Genomic DNA, 25,410 nt, shown 5'->3' on the forward strand with positions numbered 1-25,410 from the left:
ACCACTGTCATATTTGTCGTAAATGTTCATTCCGTTTATTTTTCTTTGTGAATTTCTGATTGAATAATTGTGAAATTATTTTCTCAGGCTTGTATGCAATGTCTTTGCAGGGGTCAAATATCTTTTTTAATATTAATTTTGCATAGTAGGTTAGTCATCCTTAACTCTGTTTGTTGTCTCTCGACTTTGTTTTCTATCTTCTGCAGAATAAGCATTTATTTGAAACACAAGATCAACCTTTTGCTCATGTTCTTTGAGCTGAATGACTTGATAGCACCATTGGGAAATACTTGGGTTGCATTCCTTGTGGTTCCCCAGTTAGCCCTACAAGAAAGTTGGGATGTATTCTTCTGTTTTACAAAATCTGTGACCAAGTAATACCTTTATTTTGCTACATGTAGTTGCCGTTCTGAGGGAAGATGGGCTCCTAACTTCCTTGCAGCAAGATCTTTAATAGACCAGTAAAATGACTGACCAAACAATGTTGTTGTTTTTTTTTTGCTGAAATTGATTTTGAAGGATAAATAATGAACAAATTACAGGTGCCCGTTCTGCCTCTTTCTAATAGTGTACAACATTTTCTGCATTTACTCGAGAGGGCATAATTAAATTGAACTTGGCATCTCTGGTAACTCAAACTATACTTAATACTGTAAAATTATTTGGCTCCTTTGAAATTTGTTAAACTAATTATTTTTTTTCTCTAATTTTAGAACTACTGGAGAAGTAGCATCAGGAGTTGTAAATAAAGTGTTCAACCAACCAAAGGCAAGAGCCAAGGAATTGGGAGTGGAAATATGTCTAATGTATATAGAAATAGAAAAGCCTGAGCCTGTTCAAGAGGAGCTACTGAAAGGACTGGACAACAAGAACCCCAAAATTGTTGTGGCTTGTATAGAAACAATAAGGAAGGCTCTCTGGTAAATACGACATACCTACTATGTATTTTGCCCAATAAAAGGCATATCAAGGTCATTCCAGACTTGCCTGTTGCCTCTTATTGAATGTTGTAATTTTCTGCCTTTTCTCCATTTTCTTCCATAATATTTGAGGGTACATTGTATTTTAAGTATCAATCTAAATTGCTTTTTATCTGTTTTGTTGGAAATCTAGGACATTTGCACAAAATAGTCAGTGATCTTTCCAATTTTATTTCAGTGAGTTTGGTTCAAAAATCGTGCAACTCAAGCCAATTGTTAAGGCTTTGCCAAAATTATTTGAATCACGAGAAAAAGCTGTTAGAGATGAAGCCAAATTGTTGGCAGTGGAAGTCTACAAGTGGATTCGTGATGCTTTACGACCACCACTGCAAAATATTAATTCTGTACAGGTATATTTTGATGTTTACTCTAAAACTTTTAATTCACGCATCAAAACTACTGTGGGAATAAGACATTTAATTTTTTTTCCCCCTCAGTTGAAAGAACTTGAAGAAGAATGGGTTAAATTGCCAACTACAGCTCCGAAGCAGACCAGGTTTTTGCGTTCTCAACAAGATCTCAAAAGCAAATTTGAACAGCAGCAAGTAGGAGGTGATGAGGAAGGTTGGTAACTGACTTCAAAGAAAATCACATAAATTTGGTGCTCATCAGGATCTTTGTTTGTTGAATCCTTCATGTGGTGCAGGTTTTGACTCCTAGAAGATCTGGAAGCTTTGCCTTAGTTTACCAAAAGGTTCTGATTGATTTGATTAATTAAAAAAAAATTGAGTTCTGGTTTTTGTAAACGAGAAATACTAGAAAATCTTGGATCTGGCAGCATCTATAGAGAGAACCTGTTCATGTTTCAGGTCAAGGATCCTTTTCTTCAGAACCGAAGAGAGAGAGATAAGTGTAAAAGGCTTTTGAGGGTTGCCGAAGAAAGTTAGTTTGTTCAAAAGTGTAAAAGGAACTGTCTGTCATTGGTTAGAGGGCATGACTGATTTGCTTCAACAACTGTCTGTTCCCAATAGTTCCACATTTTTGGGGCCTTTTTTTTAAGGTGAAGAAGTTTGTTTGAATTCCCTCTTAGGTTTCCAGATTTAGATTAGATTCCCTACAGTGTGGAAGCAGGCCGTTTGGCCCAACCAGTTCACACTGACCCTCTGAAGAAAAACCCATCCAGACCTGTTTCCCCTCTGACTAATGCACCTAACACTGGGAGAATGTGCAAACCCCACAAAGTCACCAAAGGCTGGAATCTAACCTGGGACCCTGGTGCTGTGAGGCAGCAGTGCTAACCACTGAGCCACTGTGCCATCCCAGCTTCTATTGATGGCTTCCTACTCAATCCACTCTTACAAAAATTTTTTGCAATTTTAAAGACCTCTTGGTCACTGTTTGTCATTCTTTGCTTGAAGTGTATGCCTACACAATTCTGGTGTCCTCTTAAGATCTGTAAGAGAATTGTGCTTTGAGAAAATGGAAAATAGATACCCTGTTCAAAAGGACAAAAGTCCTTATGCTGAGTATTTATTAATGTCAGTCCTAATTGCAAGATGGATTTGTCAAATACTATAACGTATTGTCTCTCTTTTTGTAAAGATACTTAATGGTTTTCATCACAGGTGATGAGGAAGACGAAGCCCCTGTTGTGGATGCATATGACCTTTTAGAACCTGTTGAGATTCTTTCAAAACTTCCTAAAGATTTCTATGAAAAAATAGTAAGTATAATCAAATTGCTATGCACCTTTTATATTAAGGAGAGAATTATAATTTCCTTCATTATTAATTGTGCAGTTTGAGTAATACATCAGGGAATATTTTTGCAGTTTTGATGACATTGTTAGGTTATTTTCCTGAGGTTTCACACACGAGATGAAATTTGCATACACCAACTTCTGTGAATAATTAAAACTTATTAAAGCCTGTACAAGCTAAGTGACCCCATTTTGAGGCTCTTCACAGGCATGCGAAATAGTCAAAGTAAGGCCCCAAACAAAGAACATATATCCCCTTTATACAGGTCAGTTGGTAATGCTCACAGATACTGGCCACTCCCCCACCCATGACCACATGCTACCCTAGGTACAACGGTTGAATGAAATCATCTTCAGAGGTAATGCAAATATAAATGCCCTAATCCTGGGGGATTGTTAGGCAGGCGGTTTCCTGACTCAATGATTCCCCAAGACACATGTAGGTGTGATTATAGCTGAATGGAAGAAATTGAATGAATGTTCAATTTGATAATAGTAGGGGGAGTAGGAGCAAATGACTGTCTAAATGGTGTGGGAATCATCCACATTCCTGCATGAATGTTGGCCCCGCCCACTGTTCAGTCAGTGCAGTTTAACCCTTTTAATATTATGCTAATGTCCAGAGAGACATTCCTGTTTAATCTTTTAACATAACATTCAGCAGTGTTTATGTTGTAAAGGTTAAATACACACACCCTACTTCAATATGAAACCATTCCATTAAATTGGCCAAGTTTTTTTGGTAAGTTGTATACTAATTGGAAAATCTGAATATTCACTTTTTTTCTGAATTGATGTTTTTTGCATTTGAAATCAGTCCTTCTATAGGAGGTAGTTTAATACAGAAATCTTTAAATTCTGTTTCTGCAATCAAATGATACTGGTGGATATTTTTTTCAAACTTCTAGTGAGCACTTTAACCTATCACCTGACTTCAAGGGGGTAAAAGGCGTAGATTATATAGTTTTGCAGCCAGTTCTCTTATTACTCCATGTTATTATAGCCCTTGTAAATTAGGTTGAAATGTTGGTAATTAATCTGTTTTTTTTAAGCTCATTTTGGTAGCTTGGGTATACTACAGCATGTGAAATTAAATGTTCGTTGGTCACTTGGTAGTTTTTTTTATATATACAGTAGTTAGTTTGTTATGTTTGAGAATATTCAAGATATCTGGCTTTTGCAAGGTTTCTTAAATTCAAAGCTACTATTGTCAGGGCTTTTTAATTCACTGGGCTTGGGTGTTGGGTATTCATTACCCATTTTTAGTTGTCCAGAAAACAGTTAAGAGTCAGCTGTATTCCTATGGATCAGGAATCACACCAAGGCCAGACCAGCTATGGACCTTAGTGAACCAGATGGGTCTTTGTGACAGTGTGTTTTGGTTATGTGGTCACCATTGAGCTTGGTTTTTTTTGAGAATAACAGGTTGTTATTGAATCCCCAGATATGGGCTCTGAATTGCTCGTCATGTGACATTACCCATTCACTCTGCCTCTCTTGTTTGCTGATCAGTTAGCAAAAACCCCTGTTGACATTCAGTCTAAGTAAAAATCTTTTTAATCAAGTTAGTACCTGTTAATAATCAGGACATTAAACAACTAGCAAAACAAATGTCACTTGCAAAATGCCATGCGAAGACTGCAAACACTACATCTCACAGGCAGAAAACTAGCCACCAGAATACATGAGCACCAACTAGCCACCAAAAGACATGACCCACTATCGTGAGTATCCTGACAAATAGGCGAAGGAGGACAACACTTTAGCTGATAGAATACATCCATCCTAGGACAGGTTAAACAGGGATACGTAAGGGAATTCCTAGAGGCCTGGCATTCAAACTGGAACTCCATCAATAAACTGATCGATTTTTGGACTCATTTACCAATCTCTATGGTAAGAACTGGATATGAGATCACCCACCTTAAGAGACCAAGAGATGTAAATAGAAAATGTGATATAATACCAGTGCTTCACTGGAGGCTCACTGATGTTACCAAGCACAGTGTTGAAACATCTGAAAATAAACATTCCAGCTCAAGGAGCAGACGTACAACCTGAACCTCTACCTCAGCTATAAATCTTCTCAAAAATCTCAAAGTACTTGTGTTAAACTTTCCAATTAGACTTAAACTGGAGTTTGAATCAGAAATTTAAAACTATAAAATGCTGCCAAGAATCTAGTGTTGAGAAGTGGCCACAAGTAAATAGTCATAGAGATGCACAGCATGGAAACAGACCCTTTGGTCCAACCTGTCCATGCCGACCAGATATCCCAACCCAGTCTAGTCCACCTGTCAGCACCCGGCCCATATCCCTCCAAACCCTTCCTATTCATATACCCATCTAGATGCCTTTTAAATGTTGCAATTGTACCAGCCTCCACCACTTCCTCTGGCAGCTCAATCCATACACGTGCCACCCTCTGCTTGAAAAAGTTGCCTCTTAGGTCCCTTTTTATATCTTTCCCCTCACACCTAAACCTATGCCCTCTAGTTCTGGACTCCCCGACCCCAGGGAAAAGACTTTGCCTATTTATCCTATCCAATCCCCTCATAATTTTGTAAACCTCTATAAGGTCACCCCTCCGCCTCTGACACTCCAGGGAAAACCACCCCAGCCTGTTCAGATTCTCCCCATAGCTCAAATCCTCCAACCCTGGCAGCATCCTTGTAAATCTTTTCTGAACCCTTTCAAGTTTCACAACATCTTTCCAATAGGAAGGAGACAGGAATTGCATGCAATATTCCAACAGTAGCCTAACCAATGTCCTGTACAGCCACAACATGACTTCCCAACTCCTGTACTCAATACTCTGACCAATAAGAGAGAGCTTACCAAATGCTGCCTTCACTATCCTGTCTACCTGCAACTCCACTTTCAGGGAGCTATGAACCTACACTCCCTAGGACCTTACCATTAAGTGTATAAGTCCTGCTAAGATTTGCTTTCCCAAAATGTAGCACCTTGCATTTATCTATGTTAAACTCCACCTGCCACTTCTCATCCTTTTGGCCCATCTGGTCAAGATCCTCTTGTAATCTGAGGTAATGTTCTTCGCTGTCCACTACATTTGCAATTTTGGTGTCTTCTGCAAGCTTACTAACTGTACCTCTTATGCTTGCATTCAAATAAATTATGTAAATGACAAAAAGTACAGGACCGATCCTTGGCCTCCATTCTGAAAAACAACACTCCTCCACCACCCTCTGTCTTCTACCTTTTTGAGCCAGTTCTGTATCCTAATGGTTAGTTCTCCCTGTATTCCATGAGATCTAACCTTACTAATCAGTCTCCTGGGGAACCTTGTCGAACACCTTACTGAAGGCCATCTAGACCACATCTACTGCTCTGCCCTCATCAATCCTCTGTTACCTCTTCAAATAACTCAATCAAGTTTGTGAGACATGATTTCCCCCACACACAGCCATGCTGACTATCCCTAATCAGTCCTTACCTTTCCAAATATATGTACATCCTGTCCTTCAGGATTCCCTCCAACAACTTGCCCACCACTGAGGTCACTTCTCTAGCTTCCCACAGAATTCTCGAGTACACTAAATCAGGATCTTATCTTGATTAATCTACTGTGTTATCTATTAGCATGCTAAATATATGCTGTTCAAATTGACCTGGTGGCTGCTTTTCCTTGTTTAATTAAAATAGGAGGCAAAAAAATGGCAGGAGCGGAAAGAAGCTTTGGAAGCACTTGAGGTGCTTGTGAAAAACCCCAAACTGGAATCTGGAGATTATGCAGATGTTGTGAGAGCACTTAAAAAAGTAAGTATCAGTCAGGCTTGTGCATTTAATGTTACATATTTCTTTGAGCTGCTTGTTCTCAAATTTTCTCTCTGGTATGTGGAAACACTACTTTTCTTTTAAAACCCTTACATTCAGTAAAAGTAGTGAAAGTTGTATATGTTGGCCTTCCAGGATGGAGAAAGGCTTCAATTTTAGAATCATGAGCTCTAAGCTAGTGAATCCTAAAAATTTGTCATGAAGTCAGGGGATGTAACATGATATCTACAGTTTTAGATTGTAATGGGTAACAGTTACCAAGACTATTTCCAACTCAGCTTTTTTGAGTTAATAGCTCCATTTCCATTCTGAAACATGCATCTTTAGCAAATTTGACTTCTACCAGGAAAATTTCAACCGGTTGAGGTATGTTGTTTGGTGTCAAGGTTCATCCTATAGAATGAGTGGCATTAGAAATACTAGGCATATTTGATTTTTTTTTTCTCCCCTGTGAAAGTGTCATTGTCCCTTCAATCTTAATTTTTCATTGTGTTGCTTCATGATAAACAGTCGATCTCTCAATAGAATCAATGTATTTTGAGCCTGATAAATAACTGGTGTTTTGAACTTGGCAAAGATTCATTCAATTCATTCATTCATTCAATTCATTCAATCGTTCGTTCCTTCCTTCCTTCCTTCCTTCCTTCATTCCTTCATTCCTTCATTCCTTCATTCCTTCATTCCTTCATTCCTTCATTCCTTCCTTCATTCCTTCCATCCCTCCCTCTCTCATGGCATATTTAATAATAACATCAAAGTCTTTGCATGGAGTCCCCTTCTTATGTGTTCATAGCATTCCTGCTAATTTCTTATAAGTAGGTATAGAACATAGAAAACAGAAAAATACAGCGCAGTACAGGCCCTTTGGCCCTCGATATTGCACCGATCCAAGCCAAAATATGTAAAGAATCACTACCTCTGTTAATATTTCCATCAGTTGTGACTCATGACAATCAATAGCACAAGCTATCGAGATGTGTTTCCTTGATTGTAGAACTGTAAATTAAGAGAAGGTCCAGCTGAATTATTTGAGCCCAGAGCCATCTATTCATTGCTCCCTTGCTGTGTGTCAACTGTGCATTTTCCTGGTATTTTAATCTTTGGTTCATAAATAATCATGCTGGCTGAACAATAAGATTGTTGTTTTGCCCATTCCCTCGCCTTTTCTTTTTAAAAAAAATTGTTTCCCCTTCAGGTTATTGGGAAGGACTCAAATGTATTGCTCGTGGCGTTAGGCGCAAAATGTCTTGCGGGTCTAGCATCTGGACTCAGGAAGAAGTTCCAGACCTATGCTACTCATGTAAGTTTTTCAAAAAAATGTGACTTCTGAATAATCCATGGATAAAATGTGCAATATGTATTTTGCCTTATGTTGCGTTACAAAGTTATTTTGGTTGATATTTCCTTAAAATTGGTAAAGGTGTCAGTGATAATTGCAGTGAGTTCTATGATGTGTAGCGTCATAATATTTATTAATATTGATTGTACAAAATTCTGAATTTTATGGAAGATTATTGGCTCGAAGCTGAAAAGAGTTTCCTGCTTTGAGTGCAGGATCTTTTATGTCACCTGGAAATTTCTCTAGTTGGATAAAGAAAAGAAAGTAGTTTTTTTTTTATATATATAATGACCATCTGTTGTCACAAATTGACATTCAGGCAACAAGTTGTTTTCGAAGTTAATGGTGTAATATCAGAAATGTAACAGCCAGTTTGGGTGTAACAGATTCTCTGAAATGGCTGTATTTGTTATTTTGCATGAACATTGACCAAAACCTAATGAAAAACACTCCTTAAGTTCTTAAGAATGTTATTAGATTACTTACAGTGTGGAAACAGGCCCTTCGGCCCAACAAGTCCACACCGACCCGCCGAAGCGAAACCCACCCATACCCCTACATTTACCCCTTACCTAACACTACAGGCAATTTAGCATGGCCAATTCACCTGACCCGCACATCTTTGGACTGTGGGAGGAAACCGGAGCACCCGGAGGAAACCCATGCAGACACGGGGAGAACGTGCAAACTCCACACAGTCAGTCGCCTGAGTCGGGAATTGAACCCGGGTCTCAGGCGCTGTGAGACAGCAGTGCTAACCACTGTGCCACCATGCCGCCCACTAATGCCACCGTGCCGCCCACAAATCCTTGGACTGCATCCGGGCAGATGAGATGAGACTACTATTTAATGTCACATTCGAAAGACTGAAAGGATCAGTGTAACTTGAATAAGTTAGTGTAGCTTTAATCTTTCGCTTGTAGGTAATCATGCTTGCTGAATAATAAAACCGTTGGTTTGGCCTGTTCCAGTCACCTTTTTTTTTAAATATAAAAAATGCATTTTCCCTTCAGGTTATTAGGAAGGATTCAAATGTATTGCTCCTGTACTGGTGTGTTAGTGTTTTGTGTTTCTCCATTCATTGAAATTGTGGTTGATCTGTAACCTGTGTGTGGAGGGAATGCTGCCATCTAAGCTGCTGGCCAGTATAGCTTGCACTCCATTTCCGCACCTTGGAGTGGAATGAATGAGGTTCACAAAACATGTGCATATGAAGAAAGGGCTACTATCTACGAATGGACTTCCTGAATGGACAAAGGGACCTTGCAAAGATGGTACCTTGTTATTCTGTTTTTTAAAATGTATAACAGTGGGATCAGTTGAGCTCTGAGCTCAATAGACTGGCAATTATTGATTTACGTATGTTGATTTAAATGTCCCTCCAGGGAAGGAGGTGAAAGGTGATGTTGATGCCTGCTTCCCACCCTGTTTTAGTTACCTCTTCACTCCTTTTGTGAATTTTACTTTTCCTGCTTGAATATGCAGTAAAGATAAATTTTCAGTGCTGTTTGAGAGTTCTGGGATTTTGACCCAGCAACACTGAACGAGCTGTAGTTTGTTACATTGGTCGTTAGTGTTACCTTTTTTGCCTTCGTTTTGTTGAGACTCTGGAGGGATAGTTTTTAGAGGCATCTGGAATGTAAACCTCTCCCTGCAGTTTTAATACTGACACAGCAGTCTTACAGCTTCCGTTCCCCTGCTGTTCCTTCCACCGTATTGATTGAAGTTTGGTGACTACAGATGGATCTGAAATTACTTCTGGACTTGTAGTTTAAAATGAATAAACTTATAGATTTGATTTGTATTTTTGAGCAAACTTTACTACCAATGTCTTTTGATCACAGCTTTTCATTTGTACTTTATACAAAAGCATTCATCTTTTTCAGGTGGTGCCAGCCATTTTGGAAAAGTTTAAAGAGAAGAAACCTCAAGTAGTTCAGGCTTTGCAAGAAGCTATTGATGCTGTTTTTCTCACAGTAAGTTCTCACTTTTTGGTTTGTGTAAAGATTTTACAAGTCACCATTTCTGGCAGAATTTGAAAACTTAATTTCAACAAATGCTAGATGCTCAGCATTAATTGTTATGTTCACATGACTGCAGAAGCAACTATGCAGGTCTTACCCTGAGAAGATTGCATACATTGACAAATTTCTATGCACAGTAAGGTCATGGTGTGTGGTTGTTTTCACGTTAATGGTTCCCTGTCATTGCCCATTTTCCTGTGTTAATTTTATCTAGTTGATTGTTCTTCAGCCCCTGCCACTGATTCATTGATCAATGAAGGTAATCTTTTAGTCTATGTATTTTCATCTATTAGAGCGCAGTGTTACTTTAAGCCAGGAAAATCTTGACAGAGAATGACTTGCATTACTTTCCAGATTAATAATAGTTTTCAACTTATCCCCTCTTGAAATAATTTGTATCTCCGCCTATTGCAAATTTCTGTAGTTAATAGCCAGAAAAACCCAAAACAGAGGACCTATGTCTGTCACAGTTTTCGCAATCTCAGTTGACTAAAGCTCTTTACAGTAAATTGAATATTGTTTAAAGTGTACTCAATTGAAATGTACAGCAACTTAATTGCACAGACTAAGATCCCATAAGTATGGATTATTTCTCCTGATGTTGATTGAAAGACATAGAATAAGCCTTGTTTTTAAAATTCCATTGAGGGGACTACATTTTTTTGTAATGTTGCATCTGAAGAGGTTACTGCTTTCAGAGAAGTGTTCCTTTCAGTCCAGTATCCAGGAGTGAACCTGGATTTTTGTTCGAGTCACTGGAGTGGTATTTAAGTTGATCAGTTTGTAGGGGGGGATGGCAGTTCTACCTAACGTAATAAGGTAGAATTTGCAAATTTAAATATATCTCCGCGATAATGCTAGAATAAAAAAGTTTGTGATTACACCCTCTTTGCCGCATCTCCAGCTATGAGCAACCTCAAGTGCCAGTGGGCACTTTGAGACTGCAGAAAAGAAATGCTCTGCAGATTCTAAAAGTCTAATCTTAAAAACATACGGAATAGGAACACAAGTTGGTCATTCATCCTTTTTTGAGCCTGTTCTGCCAATAATAGTTGATTTAGTTTGCGTTTTGGCTTTCACATTCCTGTCTACCTTGACTATTCTTTGATTCCCCTGCCTAAAGGAAATCTAGTCTTCTATCCAGTGATGCAGTTCTTCAGAGCTAAGATTATTCTGCTTTGTGCACTCCAAGCTGGTTCCATGAGCTGCAAGGAAGCATGTTTGCTGCACCACTCCTCTTCCAAATCTCCTCTCAACTACATAGCCAAGTGATTCCAACATTCCTACCAGTCACGTGATTGGGCCTTTTTTTTTAAAAGCATCTCCAAACCTCAAACTGAGCTACAAATATTCTCAAAACTCACTAATCTCCAAACAGGTTAATTTATTATACATCCCTGTAACAGGTGGGACTTGATCCTGGGCCTCCTGACTTAAAGGTAGGGGTACTACCACTGCAGCACATGAGCCTCAGACGGGACCATATAACTACTAATCTAAGTGAAACACATGAAGCAAATTGGTTGTCATGATTACTGAGCATTCATGAATTGCAACAAGGTGCAAATGCAACAAATGTATTCGTTAAGTGCAAATTATGATTTTGTCTTACCTCTGAAATGCATTTTTCCACCCCTCATGTTTGCCGTGTAACTTGTGGAATGACTGTCTAGCAGTTAGATGCCCTTAAGAAACTAACTGTTTGATTGAATTCTCGAAGACTTCCCTGTATCTAAAGTAACATTGTCTCAGTATTAAAAAGTATACATCGGAATAATGTAATTTTGAGAATCTGATCTAAAAATTCAGCCATTTGTGTGTAGCTCAAATTTAGTACTGTATTTTCTAATTTTAAAGAGAATTACTGAGATTATTACTATATACAAGTTTTTTTTAGCATTTGTATTATGTTACGTGAACAGCAGCTTCCTATGTATTTCATCTCATGCTTTATTGGAGCAGCAATTTGAAAGTGGACTTTTTCCAAATCTATCTCAAGCATAGATTTAATCTCCAGTACAAGTTGTAGATTCATTGGTTCAAATTAGCTCACTTCCAGCATTGTAGCCTTGCATATCCAGAATATTATACACGGCAGTGATGATTAGTTAGAAATTTAGCAACCATTGTGAAATCACTTTATTCAAAGTTCAATCTCATTTTTGCACGTAACTAATTAACTTGGTTTTCATAATTTGTTTGGCTAAATGTTACATCATTTGTATTCTTGATATTACTGTGCTTTTGTGTTGTAAAATGTTCTGTTTACAAATTGATGTGTTTGGAATGGATTTTAAGAATTCAGTTGCATTGATCAATAATTAACAAGCTATCTGGATTTAGACCACATTACAGAACCTAAGTGAAGATGTGTTGGCTGTAATGGATAACAAAAACCCATCAATCAAGCAACAAGCATCTCTCTTCTTGTCAAGAAGTTTTCGTCATTGTACTGCCTCCACGTTGCCAAAAAGTCTTTTAAAGCCACTTTGTGCTGCACTACTTAAGGTATGTAGCTGAAGATTGTGGTGCTTGTGAATCTTACACAGTTCAAGTTTCTGTTTTAATCTTGTTTTAATTACAAAACTACTGTAATCTAATTCTCTGCAGCAAATTAATGATTCTGCAGCCGAGGTGAGGGATGCTGCCTTTGAAGCACTAGGTACTGCTCTGAAAGTTGTTGGCGAAAGGTTAATGAATCCATTCCTTGTTGATGTTGATAAGTTGAAACTTGACAAGGTGAGTTGCTATATAAAAATCAACTTTCAAGTTTTTTTCTTCACTTTTTTTTAAAAAAAATCTTTTCGAAAGACATTCTTCCCAGATTCATATGTCAAGAAATTCTAACCTAATTTTGGATGGATGACTTGCTTTTTTTTCTGTGAAATTGGGGATGTTCGAATGATCTGTTGGTAGAGCTTGATGCAATGATTAGATGTAATATTCCAGTTAAATCTGTGATATTAGCTGAACTCATCTAATAATATAAAATGAGTATTGTTTCATCTTCTGCACATTGTAGGAAGCCTCACATGGAAATGTTGAGGACCAGTTCTAGATAGATGAGGCTTATACTAGATAGACAAGTTGTGGCTTTGCAGGATGAGGGCTACTATCGGAGTAAAGGGATTTGCTAGAGCTGTTGGGGAGAATTTAAATTAGTTTGGCAGGCAGATTGGACCATAAGTAGTTCAGATTCAGGAGAGGCAAAGATAGTATAACATTTGTAGCAAAAAGAGATTGAAGCAATGGCAAACATCAAATAGGATCAAAATGAAGATTGCCTTTAATTTAACTTTACTTTTTTTCTGTGCATAGCAGTCACAAAATATTGACATGAATGTACACATTGGGGTAAATAGATATGATTTATCTGCCATTGTATCACTAAGGCATAACAGTACGTTAATAAGAGAATCTTTGATTGTCGGAGTCAGATATAGAATTTGTTTTGAGTTAAGAAACTGCAGGAGTAAACAAACTCTAGTGCTAATGTTGCATATATCTGCAATTTTCTGAATTTAGTGTATGTGGGGAATGCATTTATGATGGGTGACTTCAATAGACCATAAGACCACAATACATTAGTGTAGAAATTAGCCATTCAGCCCATTTACTCTGCTATTCAATCATGGCTGATAAGTTTCTCAACACCACACTCCCACTTTCTCCCCGTAACCCTTGATCCCCATGGCAATCAAGAACCTATCTATCACCATCTTAAATGCACTCCATGAACTGGCTTCCATAGCCTTCTGTGACAATAAGTTCCATATATTCACCATTCTCTGGCTGAAGATGTTTCTCCTTATATACGTAAGTTTGCTTGCTGAGCTGGAAGGTTTGATTTCAGACATTTCATCATCATGCTAGGTAACATCAGTAACCCTCTAGTGAAGCACTGGTGTTATGTCCTGCTTTCCGCTTGTTTAGGTTTCCTTAGGTTGGTGATGTCATATTCTGTTTCTTGAGGGTGATAGATGGGGTCCAAGTTGATGTGTTTATTGAGAGAGTTCTGGTTGGAATGCCATGCTTCTAGGAATTCTTGTGCGTGTCTGTTTGGCTCATCCAGGGATGGGTGTGTTGTCCCAGTCATGCTTCCAAATAAATTTGTTTGATTATAACCTGGTGTTGTGATTTTTTAACTTTTGTACACCACAGATAAACACGGTACCTCCAAATCCAGTCAGTCATGTCCTCCTTCATCTGTATGTAATGATACTAGTGAGTGGATCATGTCTTTTTGTGGCTAGTTGATGTTCATGGATCCTGTTTGTCCAATGTACTGTTTGTTACAGTTCTTGCAAGGTTTTTTTCATAAATGACGTTCTGCTTGTAACAAATTGATGAAGGGCTTCTGCTCAACGTGTATTCTCCTCGGATGCTGTCTGACTAGCTATGCTTTTCCAGCACCACACACTTCGACTAACTAGTGACTCAGCGTGCAAATTTACCTTGAGAGAACTCTCGAGTCTCTTTGAACTTTGGACTCCTGAGTTTTCTCCCCATTTAGAAAATAGTCCATGCTTCTATTCTTAGCAAAGTGTATGGTCTCGCACACTCTCTTCTCCTCCTCCACCTTCTTTCCCCCCCACCCCAACAATTGTACTCCATCCTGCCATTCCTTTGCCACTCTCTTAACCTGTCCAAATCCTTCTGCAGCTTCCCTGCCACCACAATATTATCTGTCCCTGTTGGAGAAAATCTTTTGAATGGATCGCATATGCACACCTTGAGCATTGTTACATTTATTTCGTGATATACTACTGGGAGACAGAGGGAGACCAACTCAAGTGAATGGTCCTGAATCACTCCCACAGATTAGAGATTTACAGGACTTTAGCGTATACGATTAGCTGATTGTTAACTATAGGATAATAGGAGGGCAGGGGGCAACTTGCCTAACTTCAGCTTCAGATGCATAACTTCTGGATCACAACAGTTAGGAGCTGATAAGCAGGTGTTAGTATACAATAGCCTCCTGCAGAGAAGAATTTGTTTTATCACTGGGCAGGCACAGCTGCAAGGCCAGCAATAACAGGAAAACAAGGTTTCTTCAGGACCAGCATTGAATGTGTGACAAAATGGCTTCCACAGTGTCTCTATCTATCTTAGCCAGCATGCCCTCATTCCTTCATCGCGATCATGAATGTATAAAGTAAAAAGATATGGTCCCGACATTGACCCTTGCAGAACACCACATCGTCGGCTGCCATCCTGAGAAAGACCCTTTTATCTGCACTTACTGCTTTATGCCAGACAGCCAGTCTGCTATCCATGGTAACCTGGCCTTTGACATCAGGGTCCCTTATCTTACTCAGCAGTTTCTTGGGCGGCACCTTATCAAATGCCTTCTTGAATTCCCAGTTGATAACATCCATTGGCTTTCTGTGGTCTAATCTGCTTGTTACTTCCTCAAAGAATTCTAGCAGATTTATCGGGCATGACTTCCCCTTGATGTAATAATGCTGACCTCTGCCCTATTTTACCATACGCTTCCACGTATTCAGAAATCTCATCTTTCACAATGGACTCAAATCTTACCCAGGACTGTGGTTAGGCTAATCTGGTCTGTAATTTTCCATCTTTTGCCTCGCTCTCTTTTTAAATAGGAGTATCACGTTTGATTTTTCTCCCTGAGACCCTCCTTGATTCTAGTGATTCCTGAAAGATCGCCACTAATGCCTCCACTGTCTCTTTAGCCCTATCCCTTAAACTCCTGGGGTGTAGTTTATCTGGTCCAGGTCATTTATCCACCTCCAGGTCATTCAATCTTTCTAACACCTTCTCCTTGGTGATGGCCTGCAATCAAAGATTCTCACTTATTAACGTACTGTTATGCCTCAGGATTTATCTGCCATTGTATCACTAACATGTATGTACATGTCAATATTTTGTGACTGCTATGCACAGATAAAATGTAAAGTTAAAGGCAGTTCTTCATTTTGATCCTATTTGATGTTTGCCATTGCCTCAATCTCTTTGCTACAAATCTTACACTATTTATGCTTCCGCTGGATCTGAACTACTTGAGGTCCAATCTGCCTGCCAAACTAATTTAAATTCACCCTGACAGTTCTAACAAATTCCATACTCAGCTCTGTTCCCTCACTCTCAAGTTTTGGAATATCCTTCCTGTCTTCCACCTGTGAAGGCTGATGAAAGTAATTATTCAGTTCCTCAACCATTTTCTTGTTCCTCACTGCCATCTCTCCAGCATCATTTTCCAGTGCTCCAATCTCTACCTTAGCCTTTATTTGACCTTTTTATATGTCTAAAGAAGCTCTCTTAGTCTTCCTTAGCTTACCCTCTCTATCTAATCTTATCTTTTTTTGGTTGCCCTCTGGTCTTTGTTGAACTTCCCAATGTTCTAGTTTCCCACTACCTTCGCCTTATGCTTTCTCTTTTGCTTTTATGCTATCCCTGACTTCCCTGGTCACCTCATGCTCTGTGTACCATGCTGCTTTTTCCTAGGGTTGAAAGGTTGCTGTTCCACTGTCTTTGTTGCTAGGCTCCTCTCCCAGTCAATTCTATCCAGCTCCTCTCTCATATCTCTGTATTCAGCTGTAATACTGTTACCTCTGATTCTATTTTCTCTCTCTGAATTTACTCTGCAATTTGAATCATATGACCACTGCCTCCTTAGAATTCCTTCACCTTAAACTCCCTTATTAAGTCTGCCTCATTGCACAACAGTAAATCCAGCATTGCCTGTTCCCTAGTAGGCTCCACCTCAAACTGCTTCAAAAAAGCCATCTCATAGACGTTCTACAAATCCCTTTTCTTGGAATCCACTGCCAACCTAACTTTCCTAGTCTACCTGCATATTGAAATCTGACATGATGGCTGTAACTTTGCCTTTCTTACACACCTTTTCTATCTCATGGTGTATCTTGCGCCCCAGTTCCTTACTATTGTTTGGAGGCTTGTACATAACTCCAACTATTGTTGTTTTTTGCCCTTTGTGGTTCCTCAATTCTACCCACATAGATTCTACATCTGACCCTACTTTGTTTGTTACTAAGAACAGCAAAATTAGAGTTACCATTGATTTATGACTGGCAGACTGTATTTTGCAAACCTGTTCAATTTACTTGATGTTACTTGTAGCATAGACAATGGGTATGGTGTATTTGGATTTTTAGAAGCCTTTTAATTGATTTCATGTATTTTTAGTTAATAAAATTGAAGCATGAAAAAAATGCCTATGGATTGCAAATTAATTAATTCCTCTTTTGTTTCTAAGGCTTGAGGTATTAGAGTTTAAATTATAATAGAGGTTTACTAAAGTAGATACTGAATTAGTTCTAAGGTATTTAAAAAATAAGCTAATCCCTTTGGGTATTCTGCAACTTCATCTGAGGAGAGACTGGCCTACACAAAGAATAATGGACATTTGGAACACTTGTAGAAGATTCAGTGTTGGGCTAATACAAACTAAAATTGAGAATTAGATTTTTGTTTGTTTGATAAAGATATAGGGTAAGCAGTGCTGAATTAATGTGAGATACTTAACTGCTATGGTACAATTGAATGCCAATGCATACTTGATGGGTGGACGCATTGGCAGTGTGCAAGATGGTGAATGTTTACTTCTTTGCTCTTTGTAATTATAAGTTTGAGATATTATGGTTGAAATCCGCATTTGATTTGTAAAAGCTGTTTGAATTGTGCTAAGAACAGTTTTCTGCATGAGTATGCTGTCAAATGGTGAAATGCAACTGTTGTCACTTCAGATTAAAGAATGTTCCGACAAGGTAGAACTGATTCATGGGAATAAAAGTGCTAGTAGTACAAAAGCAGTAAAATCTGTGCCGCAAGGAAAGGTTACACCATCTTCGAACACTGACAAAATTGATACTCCTGCAACAAAACCTACTGGGCCGCCAAAGAAACCTTCAAACAAGGTATGATGTGTTTGAATATGGATATGTTTTCTCATTATGTCAATTATGTAATTAATGTATTTGCACTTATGATTATGATGACTAGTAATCTGTATTAGATTTTCTGTTCTTATAGGTGCGTTCTTTGCCTTTAAATGCAATGACGTTTAAATATTTTGTTCGCATTTAATAAAATAAACGTGGGTGTAGGAATGTGCCCATTTAGTCTCTTCTTTTTTTCCCTGTTAGTGTGGTTTATCAGAACCTGTGGCATGTAGTTTAGTCAAGCTATTTAGTGAACTGCTATCTTTTTAGAATAGCCCCAAAGTCTTTATTTCTGTTTGTATGAATATTGTAGTTGTTCAAATGTAACTCCTATCTAACACTGTTCTATAGGCTGGACCAGGTAAAAAAGTGAAAGGACCAGGACCTGCTTCTGCTTCAGGTGCGAAAGGGAAAAAAACAATAGAGATCAAAGAAGTGGAGCCTGAACTTAGTGTAAGTATTAAACTAAGTTTCTGTTTGGAATACTGCTGTATTTCTAAATTGTTACAGTTGATAAGTGATTTATTTTTGGACTTCTGCTGAAAGCCAAATGAGATTGATAATTTAACTGGATGCAGTAACATGATAGGAATTTTGCATTCAATTAAATATATCTAGAATAACATTGAGCAGTAATGGTTCCCAAGAAATCATTAAAATTGTTTTTGTGAAGCAAAGATATTAACAAATAGGTAATAAACCTACAAACCACCTTCCCGGCTTGGTGAACATACCCAGAACAACCGCAACTGGAACCCGAGCTTCAAATTTTTACACAAATTTTGATTAAGGGATTTGGGCCGAAAGCAATGAAATGGAGGTAGATTACAAACAAATCAAGATTTTGTTGGATGATGAAACAGCTGAATCACCTTTTTCTATTCCTAGTTGTGAGTCACAACTGTACTTTTGGTAGAAGGAAATCTGCCATCTTTAGTAGGTCTGGCCTATATGAATCCAGATGCACAATAGTGTGGTTGATCCTCCACTGGCTGACTGTCCACTGAAATGATTTAATCAGTTGTGCTCTGAAAAGTGTCTTACCATCTCCTTCAGGGGGACATTTTAAGGTTGGGGCTATTGGCCTTGCCAGTCTCACTAGTGTTCTTTGAAAGCGGTTTTTTAAAAAAAACTGACAACAATTGCATCCAATCGTGTTAAGATCTAGGCACGGTTCAGTATTTTTTTTATTTTTAGCTAAGTAAAACAGCAAAGCTGGTTCAGCGTTTAGCTGACAAAACAATACTGATTTGGTTGAGTCACTTAAGTATTAAAAGCAGTGGAACTGCAATACCCAATTATCCTCTCCAGACATAAGTACTATGCCAGCCCAAGGGTGTAAAAGTATTTTTGTTTTCTCTATGCAAGTAAGTGCTACAGATGTCAAGACTTACAGAGCGAGCAGTGTTTGTGTTGTTCACTTATTCTCTACCTGTGAAGGTGTGCATGCAAAACTAGAATAGGAAGCAAAGCTTGGTTTCTGTCCTTTTGAATATTACCATGCGACTGTCAACCTGAGATTACCTATGATCGTTATCCCTGCCCAGACTAGCCTTTTTGTTATCAGGGCACTAGTCTGAATTCAAAGTATTCTTAAGCAAAAATAACTTGATAAATTCTGCTCTACTGGATTAACTAATTGTCTCTTGAATGGATGAATTGGGAAAGTGGGTCAGGAATGACTCCAAAAGCTATTTCTGGATAATGTCATCTTTTCTTGGCAATTTGTACAAGATGTTTTTAAGAGGCTTCTTGCTGTAGGATAAGAAATTTCCTCCCAAGAACCTATTAGGAAATGATACAAGGCTCCAGGGCTAATTGTCCTTTCCGTTTGAATAATGGGTCTTGTCCAGTAGACATAATTTAAGTTTAATTGTGATGCTGTGCAGAAATGTGGCCAAAAATAAGGTGTTTGGTATGCTTTCCTTTATTGGTCAGAATATTGAGTACAGGAGTTGGGAGGTCATGTTGTGGCTGTACAGGATATTGGTTAGACCGCTGTTGGAATATTGCGTGCAATTCTCATCTCGTTCCTATTGGAAAGATGTTGTGAAACTTGAAAGAGTTCAGAAAAGATTTACAAGGATGTTGCCAGGGTTGGAGGATTTGATAAGTGATTTATTAGAGCGAGGCTGAACAGGCTGGGGGTGTTTTTCCTGGAGTGTTGGAGGCTGAGGGGTGACCTTATCAAGGTTTATAAAATTGAGGGGCATGGATAGGGTATATAGGCCAAGTCTTTCTTTCCCCTGGGGTCGGGAGTCCAGAACTAGAGGGCATAGGTTTAGGGTGAGAGGGGAAAGAGATATAAGAGACCTAAGGGGCAACTTTTTCATGCAGAGGGTGGAATGTGTATGGAATGAGCTGCCAGAGGAAGTGGTGGAGGCTGGTACAATTGCAACATTTAAGAGGCATTTGGATGGGTATATGAATAGGAAGGATTTGGAGGGATATGGGCTGGATGCTGACAGGTGGGACTGGATTGGTTTGGGATATCTGGTTGGCATGGATGGATTGGACCAAAGGGTCTGTTTCCATGCTGTACATCTCTGACTCTAGATGTTGCCAGACCTACTCAGTAGGTAAGGTGGCATCTTTTGAGAAACTTAATATTTCAGATGAACAGCCCACCATGCAAACTTGGGAGTGATCATGATAAGCACTAGTTTTTGAATGAAACAAAGAAGAAAATAATTTAGAATGAGGAATGCAAGAGATGATGGAAAGTAATTTTCGAGCAGTTTGGTATTTCAAGTTTCCCCTAATCTGAAATCGTTAGCTATTCAAGACGATGTACAGTGGCATAATGCCACTAGTAATATGGAAACCCTGGCTTATGCTTTGCAGAAATTAACACACAAAATGCTAGAGAACTCCAATCTAATAGCATCTGTGGAGAGAGAACTGGCCTGAAGTAGTCATATCAAACTCTAATTAGTAGCACAGATACTGCCAGACCAACTGCGATTCTCCAGCCTTTTCTGTTTGTTTCAGATATCCAACATTCACAATATTTTATTTTTAATGCTTCACAGGCTGGTGGGACTAAAGTTGAAATTGATTCATTAATTTGATTCAAAAAGTCTGTTTGAAGATTTGTAGCTCGGGTGTCCGTTGTTGTGGTTCTGTTCGCCGAGCTGGAAGTTTTTGCTGCAAACGTTTCGTTCCCTGGCTAGGGAACATCATCAGTGCTATTGGAGCCTCCTGTGAAGCGCTGCTTTGATGTTTCTTCCGGTATTTATAGTGGTTTGTTCTTGCCGCTTCCGGGTGTCAGTTTCAGCTGTAGTAGTTTGTGTGTGGGGTCCAGGTCGATGTGTCTGTTGATGGATGTTCTTGCCGCTTCCGGGTGTCAGTTTCAGCTGTAGTAGTTTGTATATGGGGTCCAGGTCCATGTGTCTGTTAATGGAGTTTGTGGATGAATGCCATGCCTCTAGGAATTCCCTGGCTGTTCTCTGTCTGGCTTGTCCTATGATGGTAGTGTTTTCCCAGTCAAATTCATGTTCCTGGTTGTCTGAGTGTATGGCTACTAGGGATAGCTGGTCGTGTCGTTTTGTGGCTAGCTGATGTTCATGGATGCGGATTGTTAGCTGTCTTCCTGTTTGTCCTATCTAGTGTTTTGTGCCGTCCTTGCATGGTATTTTGTAAACTACGTTAGTTTGGCTTGTGCTGGCTATTGGGTCCTTTTGTTCTAGTGAGTTGTTGTCTGAGTGTGGAAGTTGGCTTGTGTGCTGTTATGAGTCCTAAAGGTCGCAGTAGTCTGGCTGTCAGTCCTGAGACGCTCCTGACGTATGGTAGTGTGGCTAGTCCTTTTGGTTGTGGCATGTCCTCGTTCCGTGGTCTATCTCTTAGGCATCTGGTGACAAAGTTGCGTGGGTATCTGTTTTTGGCGAATACCTTGTATAGGTGTTCCTCTTCCTCTTTTCGCAGTTCTGGTGTACTGCAGTGTGTTGTGGCTCTTTTGAATAGTGTCCTGATGCAGCTTCGTTTGTGTCCTGCTGCATCAGGACACTATTCAAAAGAGCCACAACACACTGCAGTACACCAGAACTGCGAAAAGAGGAAGAGGAACACCTATACAAGGTATTCGCCAAAAACGGGTACCCGCGCAACTTTATCACCAGATACCTAAGAGATAGACCACGGAACGAGGACATGCCACAACCAAAAGGACTAGCCACACTACCATACGTCAGGAGCGTCTCAGGACTGACAGCCAGACTACTGCGACCCTTAGGACTCATAACAGCACACAAGCCAACTTCCACACTCAGACAACAACTCACTAGAACAAAGGACCCAATAGCCAGCACGAGCCAAACTAACGTAGTTTACAAAATACCATGCAAGGACTGCACAAAACACTATATAGGACAAACAGGAAGACAGCTAACAATCTGCATCCATGAACATCAGCTAGCCACAAAACGACACGACCAGCTATCCCTAGTAGCCATACACTCAAACAACCAGGAACATGAATTTGACTGGGAAAACACTACCATCATAGGACAAGCCAGACAGAGAACAGCCAGGGAATTCCTAGAGGCATGGCATTCATCCACAAACTCCATTAACAGACACATGGACCTGGACCCCACACACAAACTACTACAGCTGAAACTGACACCCGGAAGCGGCAAGAACAAACCACTATAAATACCGGAAGAAACATCAAAGCAGCGCTTCACAGGAGGCTCCAATAGCACTGATGATGTTCCCTAGCCAGGGAACGAAACGTTTGCAGCAAAAACTTCCAGCTCGGCGAACAGAACCACAACAATTTGATTCAATTCCAGATTTCCTTTTCAATTAAAGCTAGTCTAATCCACTATCCCTTTTTCTCCCCTTAAGGTAAAAGAATTGGCATCCTAGTTCTGACTACCCTGTCTATGACTCTTCAGTGTATTTGAGTCCAAACTGTCCTCTGAAATGGCTGAAGAAGCAACTAAGTTGAGACAAATGCTACAGAAAAGTTGATATCACTTTGTCCTGTACTTGCAGTACTTGAATTGAAGTAGTTCATAAAACTGGTTCATCGACACTTTCTTAGGGGCAGTTGAGAGTGAGCAGCAATTGTTAGCTTTTCCACAATTCCCAAATATGAAAAAAGAAAAAATCTTCTGCCAGTGCAGAATTTAAAATGTCATACTCTTATACAAGGCTACTAGTTTGTGTTGATGACGGTTATTCCATTGCCTTTTTTTTGTTGTTTCTAGAACTTTAAAATGTTCTCTATCTGTTCTGTTTGTGACACTTATAAAGTTTTTTTTTTACAGATTGAGGTTTGTGAAGAAAGAGCTGCAGCTGTACTACCAGCCTCCTGCCTACAGCAACTTGACAGTAGTAACTGGAAGGAAAGGTTAGCCAGCATGGAGGAGTTCCAAAAGGTAATTGTGCTGAATAACAGGCTTGGATAATGTTCCTTACAAACTTGAACCAGGATTTCTCACTTGAAATGAAAAATCAAATCAAACTGTATATGCTGTCTCTATTGTCTACGGTGTTGCCAGTCTTAGTTTTTCATGTAGGAGTGCCAGGGCTGCTGTATGCCAGCTTATATTTTGTAAGTGCTTTCCTTAAGTTCTTTGTCAAAAGTCCCTGAGGTTGTGGCACCCAACAAAACAAAGACAAATTGAGGACTCGTGTCAGCAATGTTTTCTACTTTTTAAAAAGAAGGGCAGTTGAGGGATGGGGAGGAAAGAAACCCACACGTCTTGGCTCCATGATCTGCCAGGAAGTTTAGTTTGTCTTGGAGTTTGTTGAAAACCTTGCTGATATGAGTGGTAAATTTGTCGCTTATTGGCCAAAACCTTTTTATCTTATTTCATCATGGTGGTTATTAGTCACTATGGTAATTATTTGGTTTGACATAACTTTTCTGGAACGTTTTTACCTCAAGCATTTTAGTCTTCTGTACCTCTTAGTTAATAACTTTTCAAAGTGCAAAACCCAACATGTGACCTTTTTGTATAAGCTGCATGTTTGAGGAAACAGTCTTAGCATCTTTGCAAACTGCTTCAATATTTCAGTATCTCAAATTGTATGGCCAGACAAGACATGGTGCCAAGTGTTGTTTGATTTTAGGGCAGTAACAATTTGATGATGACCACAGATTTGACATTTCAACTCCCTTGGTTGTTTCAAATATTCTGTGTAGATGTCATCAGTTTTGCTTTTTATCAGTTTACACTTCATTTTGCATTATCTGAATTGTCTCAATTAACTGCTTCACCAATTTTGCATAGGTGAACTAAGTTTTGAGTACAGGTGTAAATTTGTAACGATGGTCTGAATGTTCATTATTGGAATTATGCTATTGAGAATTATTTTCACTTCCCTGCCCTATCCCACCTTCATGTACCTTGAATATCCACTACATTGCATTGTACTACTAGATTTTTACACTGGCTTAAGGGATTTGTGTTTGAAAACATCTGTGTTGCAACTTTCGTATTTCGCTGATCTCAAGTTGAGCAAAGTCTTAAGAGATATCTTGTTAAATATAATGGGCATCCAGTTAAAATATTACTTGGAATTAATACTTTTTTTTTCATTTTGCAGGGAGTGGAAGTCACTGACAGGAAAGAGTTGCCTTGTCAGGCACTAGTGCGTATGCTGGCTAAAAAGCCAGGCTGGAAGGAAACCAATTTCCAAGTAAGATTTATTTAAAATACATTCTGTATGTTGAATGAGTTTTGAGATTTTCTTCTCCAAAAAAAATTCCAGTTAGTTTTAAATGAGGAAATAATTGTATATTTCAGAAGTACATTTTGTGTTCATATTAAAAACAGATTGCATGAATGTAGCACTGGAGAGTATTTCACGGAGTTTACCATCCTGTTGCCACTAGGCCTTTGATGTATTCCTTCAGTGAAAATAACATTTCGTGGCACTATTTGAAAAGGAGCAGAATTCCCCTGTTCAAAAGCTGGTGAGGAGAATAGTATAGGCCTGGTGCCTTGGCCTATAATTGCTTGAATAAAGCAACCAAACAAGTCCCATTTTATTTGGATCATGGCTTCTGGTCTGTATGTTGACTTTATTTTACTTATCCAGCATTAAAGGTTTCTGCTACTCTTAAAAGCAAACCAAACCTTACAAAAGATGGTGAGGAGAATAGTAGAAGTGTGGAATTCTGCTCCATATAAAGGCAATTCATTTTAAGTTGAAGGTAATTGATTTTTGGCTGGGCATTCTGTATAAAAGGACATGAGCCAAACAGATTGAATTGAGACGAGACTTAACCATCGCCTCATATGGCAAAACAGACTTGAATGAATGTCCTGCTGCTTTTGTGCCAGTGTGCAGATGGTACTCCTGGGGATGAGGCAGTACTAGATCTAATCCTCCGAAATGAAGTTTGTCAAGGAGTTGAACTTTCAAAGTTGTTAAGGAGAAGAACAGTAGTGCAGAAGTTATCTAAATTTCAGGAAGTCCAATTTGAGCTATTTAACAGGATCTTACCAAATTATACCGCATGCAGATACTTGCAGGTAGGTCTACATTTGGAAAGTGGGAATTCACTTAGAGGAACATGGTGAGGGGAGTGATAGCAAATCCAGGGAACTCTGAATGTCAAGGAATATAAAGTTTCAAAAAGAAAAAGAAAGCACATGTCAGGTGTGGTAACAAACAAGGAGGC

General features: G+C 39.0%; 1 protein-coding gene across 3 annotated transcripts in view; it reads left to right on the top strand.

Moving 5' to 3' along the window:
* ckap5 (cytoskeleton associated protein 5) overlaps positions 1-25,410 on the top strand; it is a 119,478-nt gene that overhangs the window by 33,665 nt on the left and 60,403 nt on the right. For all 3 annotated transcript variants that reach the window (XM_060839086.1, XM_060839087.1, XM_060839085.1), the window contains 13 exons: positions 714-920; positions 1,159-1,330; positions 1,418-1,544; positions 2,546-2,643; positions 6,346-6,459; positions 7,673-7,777; positions 9,703-9,792; positions 12,184-12,348; positions 12,451-12,579; positions 17,577-17,747; positions 18,123-18,224; positions 23,045-23,155; positions 24,330-24,422. In XM_060839086.1, coding sequence (XP_060695069.1) covers positions 714-920; positions 1,159-1,330; positions 1,418-1,544; positions 2,546-2,643; positions 6,346-6,459; positions 7,673-7,777; positions 9,703-9,792; positions 12,184-12,348; positions 12,451-12,579; positions 17,577-17,747; positions 18,123-18,224; positions 23,045-23,155; positions 24,330-24,422 — 1,684 coding nt within the window. The remainder of the gene's footprint in view (positions 1-713; positions 921-1,158; positions 1,331-1,417; positions 1,545-2,545; positions 2,644-6,345; positions 6,460-7,672; positions 7,778-9,702; positions 9,793-12,183; positions 12,349-12,450; positions 12,580-17,576; positions 17,748-18,122; positions 18,225-23,044; positions 23,156-24,329; positions 24,423-25,410) is intronic.

This window comes from Hemiscyllium ocellatum, chromosome 18 (genome assembly GCF_020745735.1).
Source record: "Hemiscyllium ocellatum isolate sHemOce1 chromosome 18, sHemOce1.pat.X.cur, whole genome shotgun sequence".
Lineage (NCBI taxonomy): Eukaryota > Metazoa > Chordata > Chondrichthyes > Orectolobiformes > Hemiscylliidae > Hemiscyllium > Hemiscyllium ocellatum.